The sequence below is a fragment of the Podarcis muralis genome, chromosome 4, assembly GCF_964188315.1.
Source record: "Podarcis muralis chromosome 4, rPodMur119.hap1.1, whole genome shotgun sequence".
NCBI lineage: Eukaryota > Metazoa > Chordata > Lepidosauria > Squamata > Lacertidae > Podarcis > Podarcis muralis.
Window position 1 is genome coordinate 56126700 of NC_135658.1, and position 20968 is coordinate 56147667.

At 42.1% G+C, this 20968-nt stretch overlaps 1 protein-coding gene across 6 annotated transcripts in view; it reads right to left on the reverse strand.

The window, feature by feature from the left end:
- DSCAM (DS cell adhesion molecule) overlaps window positions 1-20968 on the reverse strand; it is a 333350-nt gene that overhangs the window by 297736 nt on the left and 14646 nt on the right. The window contains exon 1 of one of the 6 annotated variants that reach the window (XM_077927352.1): window positions 19639-20426. The exons of the other annotated variants lie outside the window; for them this stretch is intronic. Within the exon in view, the coding sequence (XP_077783478.1) occupies window positions 19639-19681 (43 nt within the window). The 5' untranslated portion in view covers window positions 19682-20426. Of the gene's footprint in view, window positions 1-19638; window positions 20427-20968 lie in introns of those variants that run through there. 6 annotated transcript variants of the gene reach the window in all.

The following is a 20968-nucleotide window of genomic DNA, read 5'->3' on the forward strand; positions in this document are numbered from 1 at the left end:
CAGGAGCTTCCCGAAGCCAATCAGAAGCCGCACTTTGGTTTTCGAACGTTTTGGAAGTCGAACGGACTTCGAGAAAGGATTCCGTTTGACTTCCAAGGTACGACTGTACCATGTCTTTAGGGGGAAACCAGCGGGGGGGGGGGCAGTGATGACCAACCCTGGGCTCCAGTGCCAAGAAATGAGATTTCAGCTCATTAGGAAGAACTTCCTGATAATACAACAGCAGAATAACAGTGGCACAGACTGCCTTCAAATATGGTGGATCGGACTCTGCTTCACTGGAGGTCTTTAAGCAGATGCCGGATGGCCACCCATCAAGGATGCCTTGAGGCCGCCTACATTGGTAGGGGGAGGACTAGATGACTTCTGAGGTCCCTTCCAACTATGATTTTTAATAAATTGTCTCAAGCACCGGTGAACTGGAGGTCCTGTCCAGCTTTATGATTCTGTTATGCTAAGGCAGCAATTGTAATCCCACTTACCTGGGGGAAAGCCCCAGTTAATTCAATAGGACTTACTTCTGAGTAAACGTGGTTAATATTATGCCGCAAGTGCATTGTGGTTTACGCTATCAAACGGCGGGTTCCTGACAAAGCTGCCTGGTGCTCTTTAGCTCCAAATGTGTTGAGTCACTGCCACAGTCAGTTGGGTTTCTATGGAAATACTGCACAAATAATTGGCTGCTAAAGCAAGACCGTATCGCTCATGGCTGCACAAGAGCTCTTCTGCGGCTGCTACTACTCATGCAGCCAGGATTGTTAAATTCAGCTCTTGGCTCATACAAATATGTTTTCACGTTATGGCAAGCATGAGATGAACTGTTAAAAGGAAAGAGCAACATAAGGAGATCTCTGCGCACATTAACCACTTGAACAGGTCTGTGCAGTTGCAGGGGCAGGAGGGCCCCACCACCACTAACTTTGCCATGCAGGCCATGAAGCTCCCCAGCCCCACTCCCTGAAATGGAGTAGTGCTCTACATGTGTAGGCTCCATTGGCCACTGTGTCCTCACCCACAACTCCCACATCATGCAGAGTAGTCCACCAGTGTGGTGCAGTGGTAAGCGTGACTGGGCTGAGAGCTGGGAGACGGGGGTTCTACTTTCTCCCAGCCAAAAAGTTCACTGGGTGACTTTGGGCTAGTGACTGTCTCTCAGCCTAACCTACCTCACAGGGATGTTGTGAGGGTAAAACAGGGGAAGGAGAACCATGAATGTCACCTTGAGGTCCATGTGCACCGGCTTCCCCTTCTCAGTTGCCCATGCTCAATGTATGGTCAGTGGGAGCTGGGGCAGCTGTAGAACCATGTGGTCTCTGGGTGGAGTTAATGATGGTGCACCTTCAGTTGTGGGGAGTCACTTCCCATGATTGACAGAGGAAAGGGGAGACTGGAAATATCAGGGAACGCTCTCATTCAGTAAAATATGACAGTGGCAACATTGTGGCTAGGTAAGTAACCTTCCCAGCTCTTCCAAATATTGTTTCCTCTTGAGATACATATTCACAGATAAGCAAATTGCAACATCTTAAGTGACTTTGGGATAGCATCTACCAAAGACTATCCAGATAGAAAAGAAGCTTTAAAAAGTACCACTAAAAATTACATGTTTGGATGAACATTCTGCGGTTCTGAAACGTGGCGGGAAATATTCTGCAATTTGAACTCTTCTCCCCATTTCAAGGAAAAAATATTAGAAACTGCTTTATCAGCAGTCTCACATAGGCAATACAGATGAGTCAAATTCCAACCAAATTAAGATTCATAGTACAATGATAGGAGGCAAATTCTCCAGGTTTTCAAGAAACAAAAGCTTAAGGATGATGAGTAGAAGGCAGACCAGGGAACTCTCGGCTGATAGTTCATGCATACATATATTAACAGTTGAGGACTGCAGCAAAAATACTTGTTGAACACCACTTTGATTTTTGTTTTTTATGAAATTGCAGGATACGAGCATTTTTATAAATAAATACATGTGCAACAGCCACCACTTGTCAAGTAGCACCCCTAAAGCTTTCACATCATCACCTCAACCACAGTATGTTTCCATGGAAACAGTTCACCCATTCAGCTGCAAGCTGAGTAGAGAGACATTGGACCAGCACATCATCAAATGATAGCTGTTCACATGTGAATGAGCCACAGTTCAGCCACAAGTGATAACCTTATTTTAAAAAACATCAATGAGCTACAACCAGAAAGTGTATGTGTGTGTGTACTTGCACCACTCAAACTATCTTGCCTCTCCTCCCAACATGGAATTCTGCATTTTCATCTGGAGAGCCACAAATTCCCCATCCATTGAGATGGTGCTGGGCTCCATTTCCCATCAGCCCCAGCTAGCATGGCCCATACTCAGGGATGATGGGAGCTGTAGTCCGGCAGCGTCTGTAATCCAACCACATTTTATCTTCACCACTCTATGATTAAACAGAGTGCTGGGCACAGATGGGGAAGACACCAGTTCAAATCTCTACTCAGCCATGAAGTTTGCCAAGTAAGCTTCAGGAAGACATTTGCAGAGTAGTGAGGATAAAATGAAATAACCCTTTAAGTACTGTTTGGAATTTCTTGGAGGATGTTCAGGAACAAAGTGTGATCAATAAATAATTACTGCCATGCTAGCAAGGCTCTCCTTCTTGAGAAACTGCATCCCGAGTTCTTGTGTACTACAACAGCAGTGCATCAGGTGGGACAGAAGCGAATGAATCCCGTTTTGTATGCTGCTTCCGTTCTTCTTTTATAAGACTTGTAAAAATGGTTAAAACACCATTTAACACTGGAACCTGCTGTATGTACTTTGAAGGAGAACCCATAGAACAGTGACTATTTAAATCGAATTGCCTACAGGAGATGCAATTCCCTATTCTTATACAAGCTGAAAGCACCTCTCTCCAAAAATGAGAAGTTCAACGGACCACCTCGCTGGGTTGAACTTCTTGCGAGGACAACGAAAACTGCAACGGGCTTTGCACATTTAAAAGTGTTATGTAAATGATGACACAATAATTTTTCCCCAAAGAGAAAAGTGAGAATAGCAAAACAAAACGTCTACTTGGAGGGATCTGCCAGATCTACCAGCTGTTTGTTGTGATTTCAGAATACCACAGAAGTGACAAAAGGATTCTGGCTCTGATCCAGAACTCCTTTCAAAAATTACAGCCATCAATTCCAACACGGCTAATTTGCAAATGTATTTGATGGCATCGCTTTAGCATTCACCTCAGAAGGCCAAACATTTGCCATGTTATTTATGTGCAGAGACCTACAAGTGAAAGAGAAGGAAACCCAGAATTCAGAGGATAATGCTTTAAGTAAGCCATGCCCTCTGCAAACAAAACAGGATTCAAAAATCCATCTCTGCTATCTCATGGAAAGACTCAAGCTTAGGAATGGAAGATCTGCTGATTTTGGTTCCCTCAGTACCTTATTCTTCCAATCTTATATTCTTTTTTCCTGCAGCAATTATTTCTTTTTAAAAAAATTCTCATGAAAGTTAGTGAGCATTTTAGCGCAAATTTCTCCCAGCAGCCACCTTTTTGCCTAATGTACACATTTTGGCAAAGCAATTTCCCCTAATATAATGCAATTCTGCATGTTATTTTCATGAATAAATGCATTTTTGTGCACACTTTACCCCAGTTATATGCATTTTTGTACACATTACTTGGCTGGAGAACAGCACTGAGAAATTCGGACAAATACGGATCTTGAAGGATGACTATATTTTGGTTCCTGTATTGTTTCACAAAGTGCAAGTTCACTTTTAAATACAAACTAAATTAATTTTCTCCCCCATCTCTACTCAAGACAAAATAGGTCTGTGGCTCAAATAGGTTGCCATCATTTTCCAGGCAATGTATTCCTAATATGTTACACAGTTACTGTGCAGAGAAACAAAGACATATTTGGAAAAGCTTTAGTTCCCCACTCACCCCTGAAAATGAGGAAGTGAAGAAAGGAAGCAAGCTACATTTTCATTCCCTTAACCCAAAAGTCTGAGATAAAGATACAGAAAGTCTTCCAACAGCAAATCAGTAGGTTCAGAACTAAACTACGTTATATAATTAGAATTATCAGTTGCCACATACCTCTCACACTTCCCTACCCCACTGTTGCAGTTTGGAGTGTCATCCTCAAAGGGGAAATGAAAGGGCAGAGCAAAGTGGGCACAATACTGACAGTTTGCAACAAAGAGTGATAAACTGTGGTCTGGCCTCTTCAGTATGAAATGACCACACACCTACCAACATTCTCCAAACAGAACAGTTCTACTTTCTTATGTTTAATGAAGATGGGGTTTAAAGGTTTGATAGTAAAGCAACGAAAGCAATAGGTTTCAACTTCCACTACAACCTCCAGTACAACCAGCATTTTCTAGCACATTTCATCCTATCTAAAGCAGGGCAGGGCTACCTTTCCAGCCCCAAAGGCTATTTAATGAGCATTTGTTTTGATTTGTTCATGGGGAGCTTAGAAGATGTTGCATCAAAGGATATGTGATCCCACATTTTCAACTGCATTTCCCCATCCTGATGGGGGGGAAAAGTGTGATCTTTTGGGGAAACTACCATTGTGTGGCCTGTATTTTTTGGGATGAAACCTAGAAGCATTCCAAACAAATGACATTTGGTGGGGGGAGAGAGGAAGGGAAACATTAGTGTCCCTTTTCCCTTGCTCTAGCTTGCTGATGTTCGGGTGCAGGGAATCAAAAGCAAGCTTGTCTCTTTATTCAATCTGCTACTTGGTTTTTTCCTTCGGAGGCTCAAAACTCACAGAACAGTAGTTTACAAAGGGAAAGTGCAAAAAGCGACTATATGGAACTGGCAGAAATGACCGGCAGAATCCGAGACCAGGGAGAAGAGTCGGTGGAAGAAGATTGGAAGAAATTTAAAGACTATCTACAGAAATATTGTAAAATTAATGAATGTTAGAATGATGTTGGATAAGAAGTTAAGTGGTTTTTAGCTAAAATGCTATAAGGAATATGAAAAAAATGGATCATTAACAGGTAAAAATTTAATGTTACAATATTTTAAGATTAAAGACTAGGATAAACAAAGAGGGAAAGGATTTGCTGAACTAACAAATTGAATTGGAATACAAAAAAGGGAGGTGTGAGGAGGTCCGGGAAACAAGCAAATGAAAGATAAGTAATGGAAAGATGGAATTGTTTTTAACTATTTTTATTTTGTATTTTTATTTTATTTTTTTCATTTTGTAATACTTTGAAAATCTTAATAAATATCTTATTAAAAAAAAGTGCAAAAAGCAACACATCTATTTAAACCGTAAAGTATAGCAGAAACATCATCAACCTTAATAACCAACTAACACTTCAAGCAGCCTACAACTGTCCGATATCATACTAAGGGGCCAATGATCATTGTGAAACATTCCTGTAGTACAGCACTAACTTAAAAAGTTAAGCACCGGAACAGTCAGTCTTTAGTCTTGGCTATTTAAAACAAGAAATAGTAGTGTTAAAGTAAATCCTGAATTCCAAGTACATCATTGGCTTAATCCTCTAAGCCAGGGGTTGACAACTTTGTTTTCTTTCTTTATGGCTCTGCCCACTGCCAACTGATAGTTTGCCTCCCCCTAAAAAAAGAGGAGTTGTGGCTCGCATGGCAGAGCCATAACTACCAGTGTTCTGGGACAATTCGTCCATAACAAAGACTACACCATTTAAATGTTCACCATGGTCAGCTCAGATGAGAATTCCCTAAACCATGCAGGTCTACTTAGAAGTAAGCTCCACTCTGCATAACTATACACAGGATTATTATTTTTTTACATATAACAGACCCAGATGAAGTAATTTATTGATTAATGTTGTATGCACACATAAGGCTGTAAAAGCTTTAGGGTTGTATCGAGTGCTAGACATACTCAGAGTAGACCCACTGAAGTTCCAATGGGTTTGTTCCGATTTGAACTCAGTTGCATCCAACCCCTAGGCTGCACTCCTATGGGCACTTAGGTAAAGGTACCCCTGAAGTCCAGTCATGGATGACTCTGGAGTTGTGTGCTCATCTTGCTCTATAGGCCAAGGGATCCAGCGTTTGTTCGCAGACAGCTTCCGGGTCATGTGGCCAGCATGACTAAGCCGCTTTTGGCGAACCAGAGCAGCGAACGGAAATGGTGTTTACCTTCCTGCCAGAGCGGTACCTATTTATCTACTTGCACTTTGACGTGCTTTTGAACTGCTAGGTGGGCAGGAGCAGGGACCGAGCAATGGGAGCTCACCCCGTCGTGGGGATTCGAACCACCGACCTTCCGATCAGCAAGCCCTAGGCTCAGTGGTTTACACCACAGTGCCACCCGTGTCCCATTATGGGCACTTACATGGGAGTAAATTACATTCCACACAATCTGACACTTCTGTGTAAGACTAGCTCCACTGTTGGAGGCAGTATGCTTTTGAATGCCAATTGCTGGGAGTCGCAGGAGAGGAGAATTCTGCTGCACTCAGGTTCCTGCTTGCATACTTCCCATAGGCATTGGATTGGCCTCTGTGAGGACAGAGTGCTGAGCTAGGAGGGCCATTGGCTTGATCCACCAGCACAGCTGCAAATGTGAGTTGCAAATGTGTTGCTGCGGTTTGAAGAATGGCTGTCCTAGGCAAACAGTAAAACCCAAATTGAGAAGACAGCCATAAAACAAACAGACACATTTGGTGGCTCCAACCAATGATAGCTATTTCGCTATTAAGAAAATGTACCCATTCATAAAACAGAACATTTCCTAGTGATTTAAGAAAAATGCAGGCTGAGAAATATAGCAAGGAAATATAGCTAGTTTAGTTCTTCAGGATAGAATGAGCAGAGAACTGTGTAAAGGCATGAAGTATCCAGGACCCCTTTTAGCTAGGAGCTGGAAAGAAGAAGAAAAGAACAATCAAGGCAGAAACAAAAGGCCTACAAACATGTCATGAGAGAAGCTACGGTGCCTTTAACATAAAAAGCAATAACTAGAGGAAATGATGGGAGGGAGGGAGGGAGGGAGGGAGGGAGAAAGCCTTCTGCATCAGGCTGCAACAGGAGCTCTTAAATGCAAGGCATTCAAGCGATGGAAAATGCATTCATTCAGAGCATTTAGCGCATAGGATTAATCGAATTATAATTTAATCATCTGATCAAACACTAATTAGCATAATGACTTGAGGGGGAAAGCTGCTAGAGAAAAGGCAAAGGAACACCTTGGGGTACCCAGAATGTTAGTGCCACATGATCATCCACAGTTACTGCTTTATTTCCCTCTTTTCTCTCTCTAACCATATCCACACACACACACACCCGCTCCCTGTTTAAAAGAAAGGAGGGGGCAGAGTTCCGTAGTGGAGACTGGCTTCAACAGAAGTCTGTCATCAGCACCGCAAACTGTTCTTTAACAGTAGTGATGTTGCCTGATTAGCTATCGCTATTTTTATAATTAAGAGAACATTAACAATCTGCTTTCCATTAAGGAAGATTTAAGGAGCAGAATGCACAAGTTTGAGCTCTGCTATTCCCTGCAATATGCAACTATCCTCAGCAATAGTATTGGTGGTTTTAAACTCAATTGCTTATAAGAAGCCTCTCTTCTGCCATTTATGTGTACCTATAATTGTCCTTAATGCACAGCAACAAATGAGGCTGCCTGAGATAGATAGATGATAGATAGATAGATAGATAGACAGACAGACACATCGGCACATCTACCTCAACACTGTATTGTCTACAGCAGGCATGGCCAAACGTGGCCCTCCAGCTGTTTTGGGACTACAACTCCCATCATCCCTAGCTAACAGGACCAGTGGTCAGGGATGATGGGAATTGTAGTCCCAAAACAGCTGGAGGGCCAAGTTTGGCCATGCCTGGTCTACAGTGACCAGCAGTGGTTTTCCTCCAGACTCCTCAAACAGGAACCTTCCCCAGCTCTACCTGGAGATACTGGCGATGGAGCCTACAACTTTCTGCATGCAAAGTAGTTGCTCTGCCACTAATACATGTGGAAGAGAGGCATTCTGAGTGTCAATGTCTTTTAGGCATCAGGCATCCACCTGCAACCTTTTAAACCACTAACTTTAGCAGGGATGGAGAGAACTTCAATTTTGTTTTGCATTTCAGTGAGAAACCATCCATCTCCCACTTCTCAAACCAACATATGTACTGAAAGTCATCTACCCTTTGAAATTTACACTTCCCCAGATCTTGCAGTACAGTTCTCCAGCCAAATCAATGTGTACAAAGGTGCATTTATTAGAGGGAAGTGTGCACAGAAATGAACTTATTAGTGAAAATGATTCAATTCAATCATATGCAAAATGCATTCTATTACGGAAAGTCCATGCAAAAATGTGTTTGTTAGCCAAAAACAACATTCAAAAATGTGTTCATGTGGAGAAATTTGCACTAAAATGCTGAGGAATTTTCATGTGGGGTGTGTGTGTGTGTGTGTGTAAATACAAATTACTCAGTTGGAAAAAATCAAAAACTGAGAGGAAACCAAAACAGACAGATTGGTCTATTCACAGATTATTGCTTATTTATTGTATTTTATGGAAAATTGTAAACCACCCTGAAAAATGTTTAACCAAAGGCTGTGGGCCTTGGCAGGTGCCCAAGGATGCCAAACCTCAATGCCAGCACTTTGGCTATAATTAGATACTACTCACATTTAGCATTTCCTGATCATCAGGGATAAGACGGTCAGTAGGGATAATGTCCATTTAAATTAGCTAAGAATGTCATGCAATAATCCGACTGAAGTTTCAAAATAAACATTACATTTGAAATAAAAAGCAGGCAACATATCAAAACATATGCACTCTTACTCACAAGTAAGTATCACTGAACTGTGGAGATCTGCTCCTGAGGAAAAACCCACAGCACTTGGCTGAAAGCGAAACTAGCTTTATAATTTATTTATTGTCTACCATTTATAGGCAGCCAAATTTATTTATTGTCTACCATTTATAGGCAGCTGAGAATTAAAACAAATAACACTTCCAACAAAATGCAACCTATACATCACCATTGAAAAATGCAAGGTTTGGCATTAAACTCTGAACAAATGGCATTTTGAACACATAATTCCCACAAATAATTTCACCTTTGGATGTGTACAGCAGCAAGAGAACAGTCACATTGATTTAAAAACCAACAAGCCACTGCCATAAAAAAGAAAAGAAGTATACTGTATACTGTACTTTCTAGAGATTTGTAAAAGTTGCCAGCATTATCTGGAACAAGTGGGAAGAATTTTGGCAGCCAAAATTACTATCCAGCATTAAAAGAAAAACAGGGTTCTGGGGGAATCATATGGTGTGGCCCAAAAAGGGAATGCCTTCAAGTATATGCTGCCTGGTTTTGCTTGTATTTTTCCATTCTTGAAGAAAGGATTTCCTTTTAAAAATACTAAACAAATATGAATGTCACATTTTATTTTAGTGATATATTTCTATAGCTATACAACTGGGAGGCGTGGGGAGGGGCATGCATAAAGGCTGTGGGGAAATATCTAAAAATTATTATCCGAGTCCTTTTCCTGCAAGGTCAAACAGGATGCCTACACATACAAAAATGTACTCTATTTGCTCGCAAGTACATAGATGGTCTTGCAGTCTGATGTTATGCATCTTTACTCAGAGGTAAACTCTGACTTAATTCCAGGTAAACAGGTACAGTTTTACAACTTAAAGCTGTGATCCTAAACAAGCTCATTAGAGAGCAAGTCTTACTGAACTTGAGACTTACTTCAAAGTAAGCAGGCTGAGGATTGTGCAATCAGAGAAGAGTCTTCCTTGACAAGATCCAGCATTCACTTCTCAATTCCCTGGTGGGCGTTTTGACAAATGAGAGCTGTCACTTGTGTGGAAAACCCTTTGAAACAATACACAAAGTGCCATATTTGTTTTCCCAGTACCAATGAAGCCATTAAGTGAATAACCGACCTACACCCACACCATAACTTAACTTGCATTACTCAGGAGTAAAGATGGAAAAATCTGCCAATTTGGGTTCTCCAGTCTTAAATTTAGTTCTGCAGCAATTTGCATTTTTTTAATTTAAAAAATTGGCATTTTAGTGTAAACTTCTCATATTACAGACATTTGTATATGCAGTTTTGACTAAAACACACATTTCCATGAGCAATGTCCCCTAATATAATTCATTTGTACATTATTTGCACTAATATATGCATTTTTATGCATACTTTTTATGTGCTTTTTTGTACACATTACTTGGTCGGAGAATTGCACTGCAAAATTGTGAGCAGTATGGATTTCAAAGAATGGCTGTGTTTCAATGCACACACATTGTTTTGAAAAGTGTGTATTAGCTAGGTTAGCCTTTAAATGTGAACTGAATTGAATTTCTCCCCATCCCTATTCAGGAGACAAATGGCTGAATATTGTTTATTTATTTTGATCTACTTTATACGTTTATATGTTGCCCTCCAACCAAACAGCTTTGAGAGTGGTTCACAAAAACAAAACAATTAAAATTAGTAAAGTATAACATAATCTGTAGATTATTTTTAAAAAAAAACTTGTCTTCAAGACAAACAATTTGAATTTTGTTTTTTTTTCAAATCTTGACACTTAAAATCTTTTTTTAAACACACACACACACACACACACACACACACACACACAAGATTAAAAGCTATATTAAATTATTGGATTAAAATCTGTTATATACTGATTTTGAACAGCACTGAAAACAGTTTGCACGGTTTCTTCCAGCTCAGCATGATTTTTTTTTTCAGAAAATGGCAACTACAGTAATGAAGCATATATCTTTAGTATAGTCACAGAGTACACAGACCTTCCACAAACTGGGTTAATTTTTCAACAAATTTGTAGTCAGGTGTGCAAGACAAGATTTATCCCCAGTTTCCATTCTTGATCAATCACCAACTCAGCACTAACAAATACCAAAAAAGTGCCCTGAACTCACAGTAATTTCAGACTGTAATGAAGCTACAACAGAATAAACTGCTAACAAATAATATTGTTCCTATTTTACATAGCATTCACATTTTCCAGGAAGAGAGATTTGCTATTGTATTAAAACTTACTCCCACAATGGCTTCAGTAGCCCATTTCCAAGATCATGGCAATATTCTGTTAGTTTTAAAATATTTGCTTGATGGACCATCAATAAGAAACCATACCACATGAAAACTGTAGACATGCAAGCAGCAGCCTACACCCCAAAGCTGTGTAGTAAATAATATTACAGTTCGACAGAACTTAGAATTTGGACACTGGCGCCAGACAGGAACATCTTCCCTGTGCAATAAGTAGCCTTGAAAAGATCACATGCAGTGAAGGTAATTCTGTTGCTGCTTCTACTGTCAACATCATTAGATTAACAACCATGTGCTCAGTCTTCATTTTAGAATGATGCAGTACATGGTTCAGATGCCTGGAGTGGTATTTCATCAACCTAGCCTGATGCCCATTTGTTTTCATCTGGCTTTGTTTCTGAAATCTTAAAACAATGCATTGTGGGTATCACTAGCATTCAGCCCCAAAATATTCTGCTGCTAATCCGATTCCTAATTTAATCTCTTCTTCTCAAATTATAGACAAGCCCTAGGACAGCAGGCATTTAGTATGGAGGTGACTCTCCTCAAAGCCAGCGTATTTAAAAAGGACTTTCTATAAATAGGGCTGCTGGCTCAGTCTTCCTCACTGCCTTCTGAGTAAAAATAGCTTAAACAGAGAGACAGGCAAGACTCATTAATCTTTTTGGCCGTGATCCAAAGAGCCAAAAGCATAAGGGGGGGACACACTAGTGCAATTCGGTGCCTGAATGCATACACAGTCTTTACACAAGTTATGTGCACAATTAGCTTGCATGAAACTGTGTTCAGTTACAGAACACACTCTTTAGCTAGAATTTAATTTACTCCCACATATGCTACTCAGAAAAAGACGGTGACGATTTCAAAAGCTGTAATGTGCCTCTGCATGCAGTATAGGATCTATAGACCCAAGTCTTTGGTCATTCTGTCTGAGCACAACCTCAAGTTGTCTTATTTCAAGCGACTCATGTGACATTAACCAGTTCAGACAACAGAAGTCGTCCCATTGGAGGAATGAAGGTGGGTGGGGGACAACATGTTAACCCAGGGTTTGCTATGGCTCACCTGTGACATGCTCAACTACATGTTATCAGGATATTCACACAGACTCTTAGGGTGTGTTTATCTCCTTTGGGTGCAATTCTACACTCCAGATACCCCAAGCTGGATAAACAGAGGAAATGGCAGAAACACAATTCCTATAGACCTCTTCAAACCTAGGTACGTTGGCACGGCACAGCTTTGTGGATATGCCAATCCAATTCCCTGCCAGCATGTCTGGTATTTATTTATGATGGGAATTTCTGCCCTGTCCTTCCAACAGCTTCCCAAGGCAATGTCTTGCCAGCATACGTTTTTGTGACTCACTCCTAGGTCAATAACCAGTGGAGGTGAACTGTCAGGCCCAAAAGCCTAGTGGGCAGATAGTAACACAGGTTGTCAAAGGTCGGCTAAAAGTGGGAAGTGGGGACATGCAAGGGCCACACAGAAACCTATCCAGCCCTTGCTTCCTGCCATCACTGCCACACCAGTGAGCACACAACATACTTGCAAACTCTGGCAACGCTGGTAACTCAGGGTCTGAATACTACCGTCACTTTGATTCCCAGCAGAAGACAGGGCTTTGGCCACACTTCTTGCCTACTTGCATTTCTCTTGCCAGAGTTGGTGTTCCTTTTTGTTCTTGCTTTTCCTCCTTGAGCACACCTTTTGACCATGATTCACATTATTAATCATGTAGTCTTAAAACACGGATGGAGACCTGAACAGATAATTAGCATTACAGTGGTACCTCTGGTTACGTACTCCAGTGCCAACAATAGCACAACCAAAGTCTACAAAAATCTGCACGCCAAGTAAGTTTTTCTTTCCTTTCTTTTTTTAAAAAAGCAAGGTTTTCTGTAATTAGACCTGTTGTACAGGTTTCCCAAAAAAGCCTCTTTGTATTTGTTCATATGTTTAAACATTGTTCACATGGTTGTACAGTGGTACCTCGGGTTAAGTACTTAATTTGTTCCAGAGGTCCATTCTTAACCTGAAACTGTTCTTAACCTGAAGCACCACTTTAGCTAATGGGGCCTCCTGCTGGCGCCACGCCGCCGGAACACGATTTCTGTTCTCGTCCTGAAGCAAAGTTCTTAACCCGGGGTACTATTTCCGGGTTAGCGGAGTCTGTAACCTGAAGTGTATGTAACCTGAAGCATATGTAACCCGAGGTAACACTGTATATAGAACCTTTCCCAAGTGCTTTACATACTTACAGGACTAATTCCTACAATATTTGTAACCCGTATCAGTATTATACGCAGTATGGCCATGACTGAGCTGAAAGATGGAAGTGGAAACTTCTAAGTAGCTCATGTTCTTAACACTACACTAATAAGAAAAGATGATCAATAATTTGATGTCCTTCCAAAACATTTAGCTTCAGTTTTTTAATTAACTTCCTTCATCCGAATCCTAAATGCATTAAGGATGTGAGAGTCAGTGTGGTGTAGTGGTTCAAGTCAGAGATAAGGACCTGGGAGACTAGGGTTCTAGTCCCACTTGGCCATGAAGCTCATTGGGTCACCTTGAGCCAATCACAGTCTCTCAGCCCAACCTACCTCACAGGGTTGTTGCAAGGATAAAGGTGGGGGGGGGGACTATGTATGCCACCATGAGATCTTTAGAGTGAAGGTGGGGTATAAATGAAATAAATAAATAAAATTTACATAGAAGTCAAATTTAATCCAATGGAACATGTTACACTTAAGACTGTGTACACATTACTGTTTAATTCTGGCTCCAGTGTTCTCCCACTACAGGTGTCTGAAGCCATGCATACATGACAACAGCCACAATCCATATCTATCCAGTAGGTTCTTGAGAGAACCTGCTGCTTGATGTGTTTTCCCTCAAACTGGCTTACATCAGATTTGAAAACGTAAGCCACTTTCATTTCACAGTTAAACTGAGGTGTGTACATTTGAGACAGCCATCGTGCATGTGCAGATTAGGAGCGGAGCGCGGGGTTGAAAGCACAGAGAAACCAAACAAGTCACGTGCATCAAGTGAAGACATTCTGCCCCATCTCTGGTGTAGAGCAAAATGCAAATCCAAACTTGAAACGCACCAGAGGAAAAGCCCTTGTTGCAATTTAACACTAATGCACACAAAGCCTTATAAGGGATACCAGTGCAAGAATCCTTGCCTTCATTCACTAACTTTGCAGGTGGGCAACCCAAATATTGTAAATACAGTGAGGGATTTGTAATGGATTTTAGTCAAATACAATAAATGATTGATACCTACAAATACAGGCAGGCTTCCTGTGGGCCATAACACAGAACACGCAGAAGACTGTCAATGCCACTGAAACTGCTACACCAGTAACCACCATGAAGGATGCAGCACTGCTTCGTATAACTCCGTTCCTTTATTAGAGAAACAGTATGCTGTTATGACTGGCGTGCCAGAGACCAGTGTTCACATTCCCTAACTTGATGACTTATTATTTCAAGTCAGCCTTGCAGGGTAGTTGTGCGGATAAGACAAAAAGAGCCATGTGTAGCAACTAGACTAAGGAAAGGCAGGGTGTGTAAATGTAAAAAAATAAAATACTGGGTACTTCAGGAAAAGAAACAAGGTTCCTATAACATACATTGCTTCCAGTTTAGATTTATATCCAGTGTGATGAATGTTTCACCATATTGCCCAAAATTAAACCACACTGCCAAAAAGAATATATGTAATGTACCTTAAATAGAGTTGCATTGCTTGCCACCTCCCTTTCCTTAATGCTGCTTTGCCAGTTGCTGTTTCAGGCTGGTTATTTATATAGCATTTCATGGGTTGAAATCTCTGGATTCCATCCTTATCCTCCTCTCTAACACAGATATCATTAGTGCAACGCCCTGCTTCCAAGAGCCTGAAGGACAAGCCATGAAGGCGGCGGGGGGGGGGGGGGAATCTACGCTTCCCAAGCCTTCCCTCTCACCAGTTCCTCTGTCCTTCCCTTTGATTGGCCTTCACTGCGATTTAGAGCAATGCACATTTACATGTTTGACACAAAAGTCTTCTCTGTTGCCTTTCCCTTCCTCATTAAAAGCAGCATTCAAGCACCGACTGGGTGAAGGGAAGTGCAAAGAAAGCAGAACCATACGCTCTATTAAGCGACACACCAAATGGCAAAGTAGAGATGGGATGATTGTGTATTCCCCTCCACGGAGGAGGGCAAAGTAGAGAAAAGGTGATTGTGTATTCCCCTCCACGGAGGAGCTGCTCTCCATTCCGCCTGCTGCTCGGACGACGTGTTCCCAGTCCTGTGTGGTTTGCTGCCCACTAGTGTCCTACAGCACAGGCTCACAGGCAGCCTAATGGCACACTGCCTCATTATGTCTCTGGCGAAACCCATCAAAAAAGGTCTGGGGGCACATTAAAGTGCCTTGTGATTGGACCACCACTCAATACGCAGAAGAATAGTTTCTTTGAAATGCATCTGGCTTCCTAATTAATGGAAATGTCATGCCTGTCAGCTGTGGTCAGCCACTGCGAGGAAGGAATGTGTTTTTATTATGGCAGGTCAGTGTGGATCAGAGGAACTGGTTTCCCCACACTGATAGCACTGACCACATAATCCTCTTACTATCTACGCTTTATGAAGCGGCTACTCGTATCAGTATCTGTATATGTGTGCCAATTATTTCAATGATATTTGGAGAAGCTTGGGTATCTCAAAATGCCCCTTTTCTATTTGCTACTGCATGCCTAGAAACAACCTTGGCCACAGAACAGCTCTCACTGCAGGGGAACTCGGAGCACGTACAAGGCTTGGGTGGGGTGCTCCCCTCGATATTCAACAGCCAGGGCTGCCTGCGTGCAGCCTTTGCACAAAAAAGCTTGGCACAAATATCCAAGTGACGTCCACCAGTTGTTTGGGAAGAGGAGCAAGGGCTGGCTGAATTCAGGCTCTTCTCCCCACCCTCCTGCTTGTCCATCAAACAGCTGATCAGCAGAGGTCTTAATATTTTTTTGAATAAGCTCCATTCAGTCCCTGCAGCTCCATGGATGCTCCTTTGGATTGTGTCACTGGTGCCCTCATTTAATTTCTTGTGCCATCTTTTCCTCCTCTACTTTGGCTCCTCCCCCCTGATTGCAATATTCTAATATGGCAACATTTTTTTTGAACACAACCAGTCAGTAAAAGATAGACAGGTGCAGATACAGACTCATGCATTATAGATACCTAGTGGTCTATTTTCTTTTAACGGAAATCTATTTTTAGCAGTACCTCTACTTTACCGGTTACATCCTAGTTTTTTCCATTGATTTTTTATTTTAAAAAAACAAGCATCAATGGACCTTAGTCACATGCATGTGGCAAAAAAAAAAAGGCAGCAAGTTAGATTAGCATGCATTGTACAGAGAAATATTAGCAGGTTTTACCAATCATAAAAAGCTCTAGAGTTTCTAAAATTAAATTTCCAAATTTAAAAAATGCAAGTACCTCAACGTCAATTTTAAAATACGCATTTTTCATCCACAAAGGCTCAGCGTTAACTGCAACCCCCCCCCCCCATTTTCTTCACTTAATAAATAGTCATTTCTAGAACACCTTGGCATAACAGGCAAAAGTTGAAGTTGTAAAGGCTGCTTTGAAAAGGCTGTAGATGCATGACTCTTATTAGCATCATGGGGATTGACACAACTGCTCTGAAAATGTGCATCCAAGATTAACAGCACATTTTGTCTGTGTTTTAAAAAATCAAATTAAGAGCTGAACTAGAAATAATAAATAAGAAAGACTTCGCTCAAGAAGAACTATTCATTTCTCCATTGCAATGTAGCAATGTTAATTATGGAGCTTCCTTTTGAATGTACCCAATCCATCTACTATTTAATACAATGGACAGCAATTTTAGTATTGTAACATGGTAGGCCTAAGCCTATACATATATATTTTAGGGTAGCAAAATGCGGATTTGGGACCAGCAATTTTTTAAAAAATGTACAATTTTAGGTAAAATATAAATCATAACTAATACTGTCACTAGCCTTCCATGTCACACTTATTTTACTCTAGTGTGAACTGAAACATGGACACAAATTCTATAACCTTCAATGCCTGCAGCTGCTTTAAGGTTCATAGCATTATTGTTTCTGGGGAAGTTCTAAAAGAAGGAAATTATTAACAATGTGTTAAAAGTCAAATGAGTGACTTTTCATCACACAACCAGGAACACTGCCACAAAATAATCAATTCTGAGACAAGCCCATGCAAATTGGTTTTAAAAAATAAAATTCTTCTTTCAGTGACGTATATGATCATAGCAAGAATAAACTACCCAATTAATTTAAAACTTCAATCACAGTGAATAATCCAACATTTATTATCAGGGAAGTGTGAGGTCTCAATAATATTGCACTCTTTTTAGACACATTCCTAACAGCTCCCTCATAATACAAGTTTATTTCATGTACTGCTACATATTACCTTTAAAGAAGCTTTATAGAAATATATGTATTCTGATTACTAGTTTATGTATTCATTCCTGCATAGTCAGATGAAAAAAGCCATGAATTTCAATCAATGTTTAAAGAAAATTAACTTAAAGGTCTTAGACATTTCTACTACTTTAAGATACAGAATTGTGCATAAGGGATGTAATTTGTATTTTATGCACAGTTCTTGTTCCACTTATTTATATTTGTATGTGCACACATACTTTGGTATACTTATACATTGGTACAATTCATGCACCTCATAAATTAAGGAATTTTAAAAGGTAAATCTCCAATTTGTTTTCTTCTTTAGTTGCAGAGCAAAATTATGATACAATCTCTAATAATTATACAGGTGTATGGATTGAAAAGGACACTCATCCACTTTTACCCTCTAACCTTACCTCTACTATAACATTATTAATTTTTCTTTGTGGACTGCTATTACATTATCTACGAAAACATCTTTATTATGTGGCTATGGGTGCAATGCATTAAGACATTAACATATCTACCCCCAAAAAAACCTTGGTCATACAATGCAATTTAAATCCCATTGATGTGAGTTCTCTTACAATGCTATCGTAGGCTCACAGAATCTTGGTTAAAAATAGACTTTCCTTGTTATTTCCTTTCTAAATGAGTATTCTGAAAGGTCTCCTCCTATAAAAGTCACTAAAGCTAAAACTATTTTATATTTCTAAACAAGGGGAGGAGAGAAATCTTAATGACAGAACTTGTTGCAATCACCATTAATGCTAAGACAATTTCCAGAGTTTTGTCCTAATCATTTTATATTGCAAAGGCTGCCAAAATGTCAAAATATTTAGGACCAGTCCAGTCATCTCATTACTCGTATTTTATGTTGCATTCCTTCATGGCTTAATTTCAAGTTCAGTCTGCCTGTCCACATTCTAAAGAGGATGCCTTGCCTGCCAGTGTATTTTTCCATCCATGCTATAGCTGAAAAGACCTGAAGGCACTCTCATCCAACATTCAGTCCTCAGCCTCTGCTTGGAGCTTCAATTATTTGTATCTTCCAGGAAAATCTCTCACTTTCCCCCTCTACAATTCTCTCCCTCATTCATTCTCACCAGCGACATTTTTCTATTCTGTCTGCTTTGCCTATTTTGGAAATCGTGTGCTTAATCTTTCCATTTTAACTGTCAGCATATTAATGTGTTTTAAGAAGAGCTGTGCTCTCAAATTTGAAAAATGGGCATGCCATAGAACAGGAGCATCCAGCAGCAGCACTCTGCATGGCATTATTTCTATTTCACCTCCTTCAAAGCCTTAACGTCACTTAAGGTTTTTGGTATTGACTGTGATTCCCCCCCCCCCCTTAAAAGTAATGCGATAGTAGGATAAGGAAACCTGTGCATCCACAGAAGCACTTTGTCTAGGTTTTAAAAAAATGCATGACTTCTGATCAAACGCACAGGAAAAACATTATGAAGAAACAGCAGCTTTGCAGAAACATAAAGCTCATTCTTTTGCCTTTCCACTGTTACTTCACTTCTATAACTTTGAAATTGATTGAAAGACTCCCTAGCCTTTTTTTTAGGTGACGTAATGCTTATCAGTGCATATTTTTACATAAATGAGGGTGATGAGTGCACAGCAAACCCCATTCCCAACGTCTGATGAGGCAGCGGAACGTTGAAATACTAGTTCAAAAGGTATAATGGAGCACAGAAAGTGATGCGGCTTCTCAAAATTAACAGAAGAGAAGAGAAAAGCTTTCCCCACACTGAGCCTTCCAGAAGCTTGCGGTGCATGCCCTTCATACGGATAAATGCCCTGTAGGGTACAATCCTGCATCCGTTAACACGGCCGAAAGGGCGCAGTTTTCTTCGTTTCGTCAACCATGGCTCGATACTGAACGAGGCAGATATATAGCGCTCAGGATCACTTGCCTAGGTGAGCTCCTTGGCAGCCATTCGGGGGCGATGTGCTGCCCGCCGCGCCCCACCTGCTGCAGGATGCCGGGGCGAGGCACCCACTGCTGCTGCTGCTGCAGCCCCCCAGCCCTGCCTTCCTCCGGGCTCCCCCCGCCGCCCTTCCCGCGCCGCTCACCATTCAGGAGGCTCTGGAGCAAGACGGCGGCCAGCATCCACATGCCCCTGCTCCTCGCCAGCCTGGCCGCGACGGGCTCGCTCGCCTCTCTCTGGGCCGCCTCTCCCGCGGCCAGCGGGCCAAGCAGCAGCTCCGTCCAGCTCCGGGGGCCGCTCCCAGGAGGAAGGAGGGCGAGGGCGGCCAAGAGGCGCCGCCGCCGCCGCCGCTGCCCGCTGCTCTCCTTCAGCGCCTCGCCCCGCTGCTCCCACCGGCGGCCAGCTCAGGTGCGCCCGGCGCAGCCCCGCCACGCGCCCGCCGCCACCGCCGCAGCTTCGCCCCAGCAGGTCCACAGGTGGAAGAAGGAGCACGACGCAGCCCGGCAGCAGCAGCAGCAGCAGCGCAAGGACAGCAGCAGCCCACCCTGCCCGGTCATATCCGGCCCGGGCTCCGCAGGACGAAGGCAGGCAGGCAGGCAGGCTCCGACGCGCGCCCCGCTTCAGCCACCGCTGCCACAGCCAGGCAGCGAGCAGGCAGGCAGGCGCATCTTCGCTCTCCTCCCGCTGCAATCGCACTGATCCCTCGCCTAACCTTGGCTGCCTCCGAGCGGAGCGCACGAAAGGGTTAAGCCTCTCGCCAGCCAGCCAGCCGGCCGCCTCCCTCCGCCGCAGCCCTCGCTGGGCTGCTCTTAAAGCGGCGGCCCCAGGGCAGCCGAGACGCAGCCAGGGAGGGAGAAGGTGCTAGAACCGTCGATGGCCGCCGCTCTCGACTTTGCCCATGCCTCCCCCAACAGTACCTGCTTTCTTAAGCGCAACTAACGGATTGACAAGGGGGTGGCGGCTCTGCAAGCCCATACGACGTTTTTCACAAGGCAGATCGAGTTGTGTTTCTAACCCTTACATCTCAGTGAAATAAAAGAAAAGAAAAGCAATTTACTTCCAACTATGGGAGCTGCAGAGGTTTTGGCCCTGGTCTCTATTAATAAGCAGGGGAGGAGGAATGAAGACTCCTGTTTTCTGATGCAAAGGGCAGGCCCACTCTGAATTTAGATTGAAACATTAGTTTTATATTTCTGCGTAGTTTTTTTTTTTTTAGTTTTTTTTATCCTCCCAATGGCGTCTGCATGAATGAGATTCTACAAGGCTGGGGGGGGGGGGGGGAATGAAGAAGAAGGGAGAAAACCACACACGTGCCCAGAGTGACACACACGCACAAGTACAGACTCTCGGCTTCATTTTCAAGATGGCTACCATGACAACATCCAGACTGGCCTATTAAAGTGAAAACTGAAGGCAAGGGGATTTTACAGGCCTCTCCTCTGACCTCTACTGCGGTTCTTTGAAATATTAAAGGA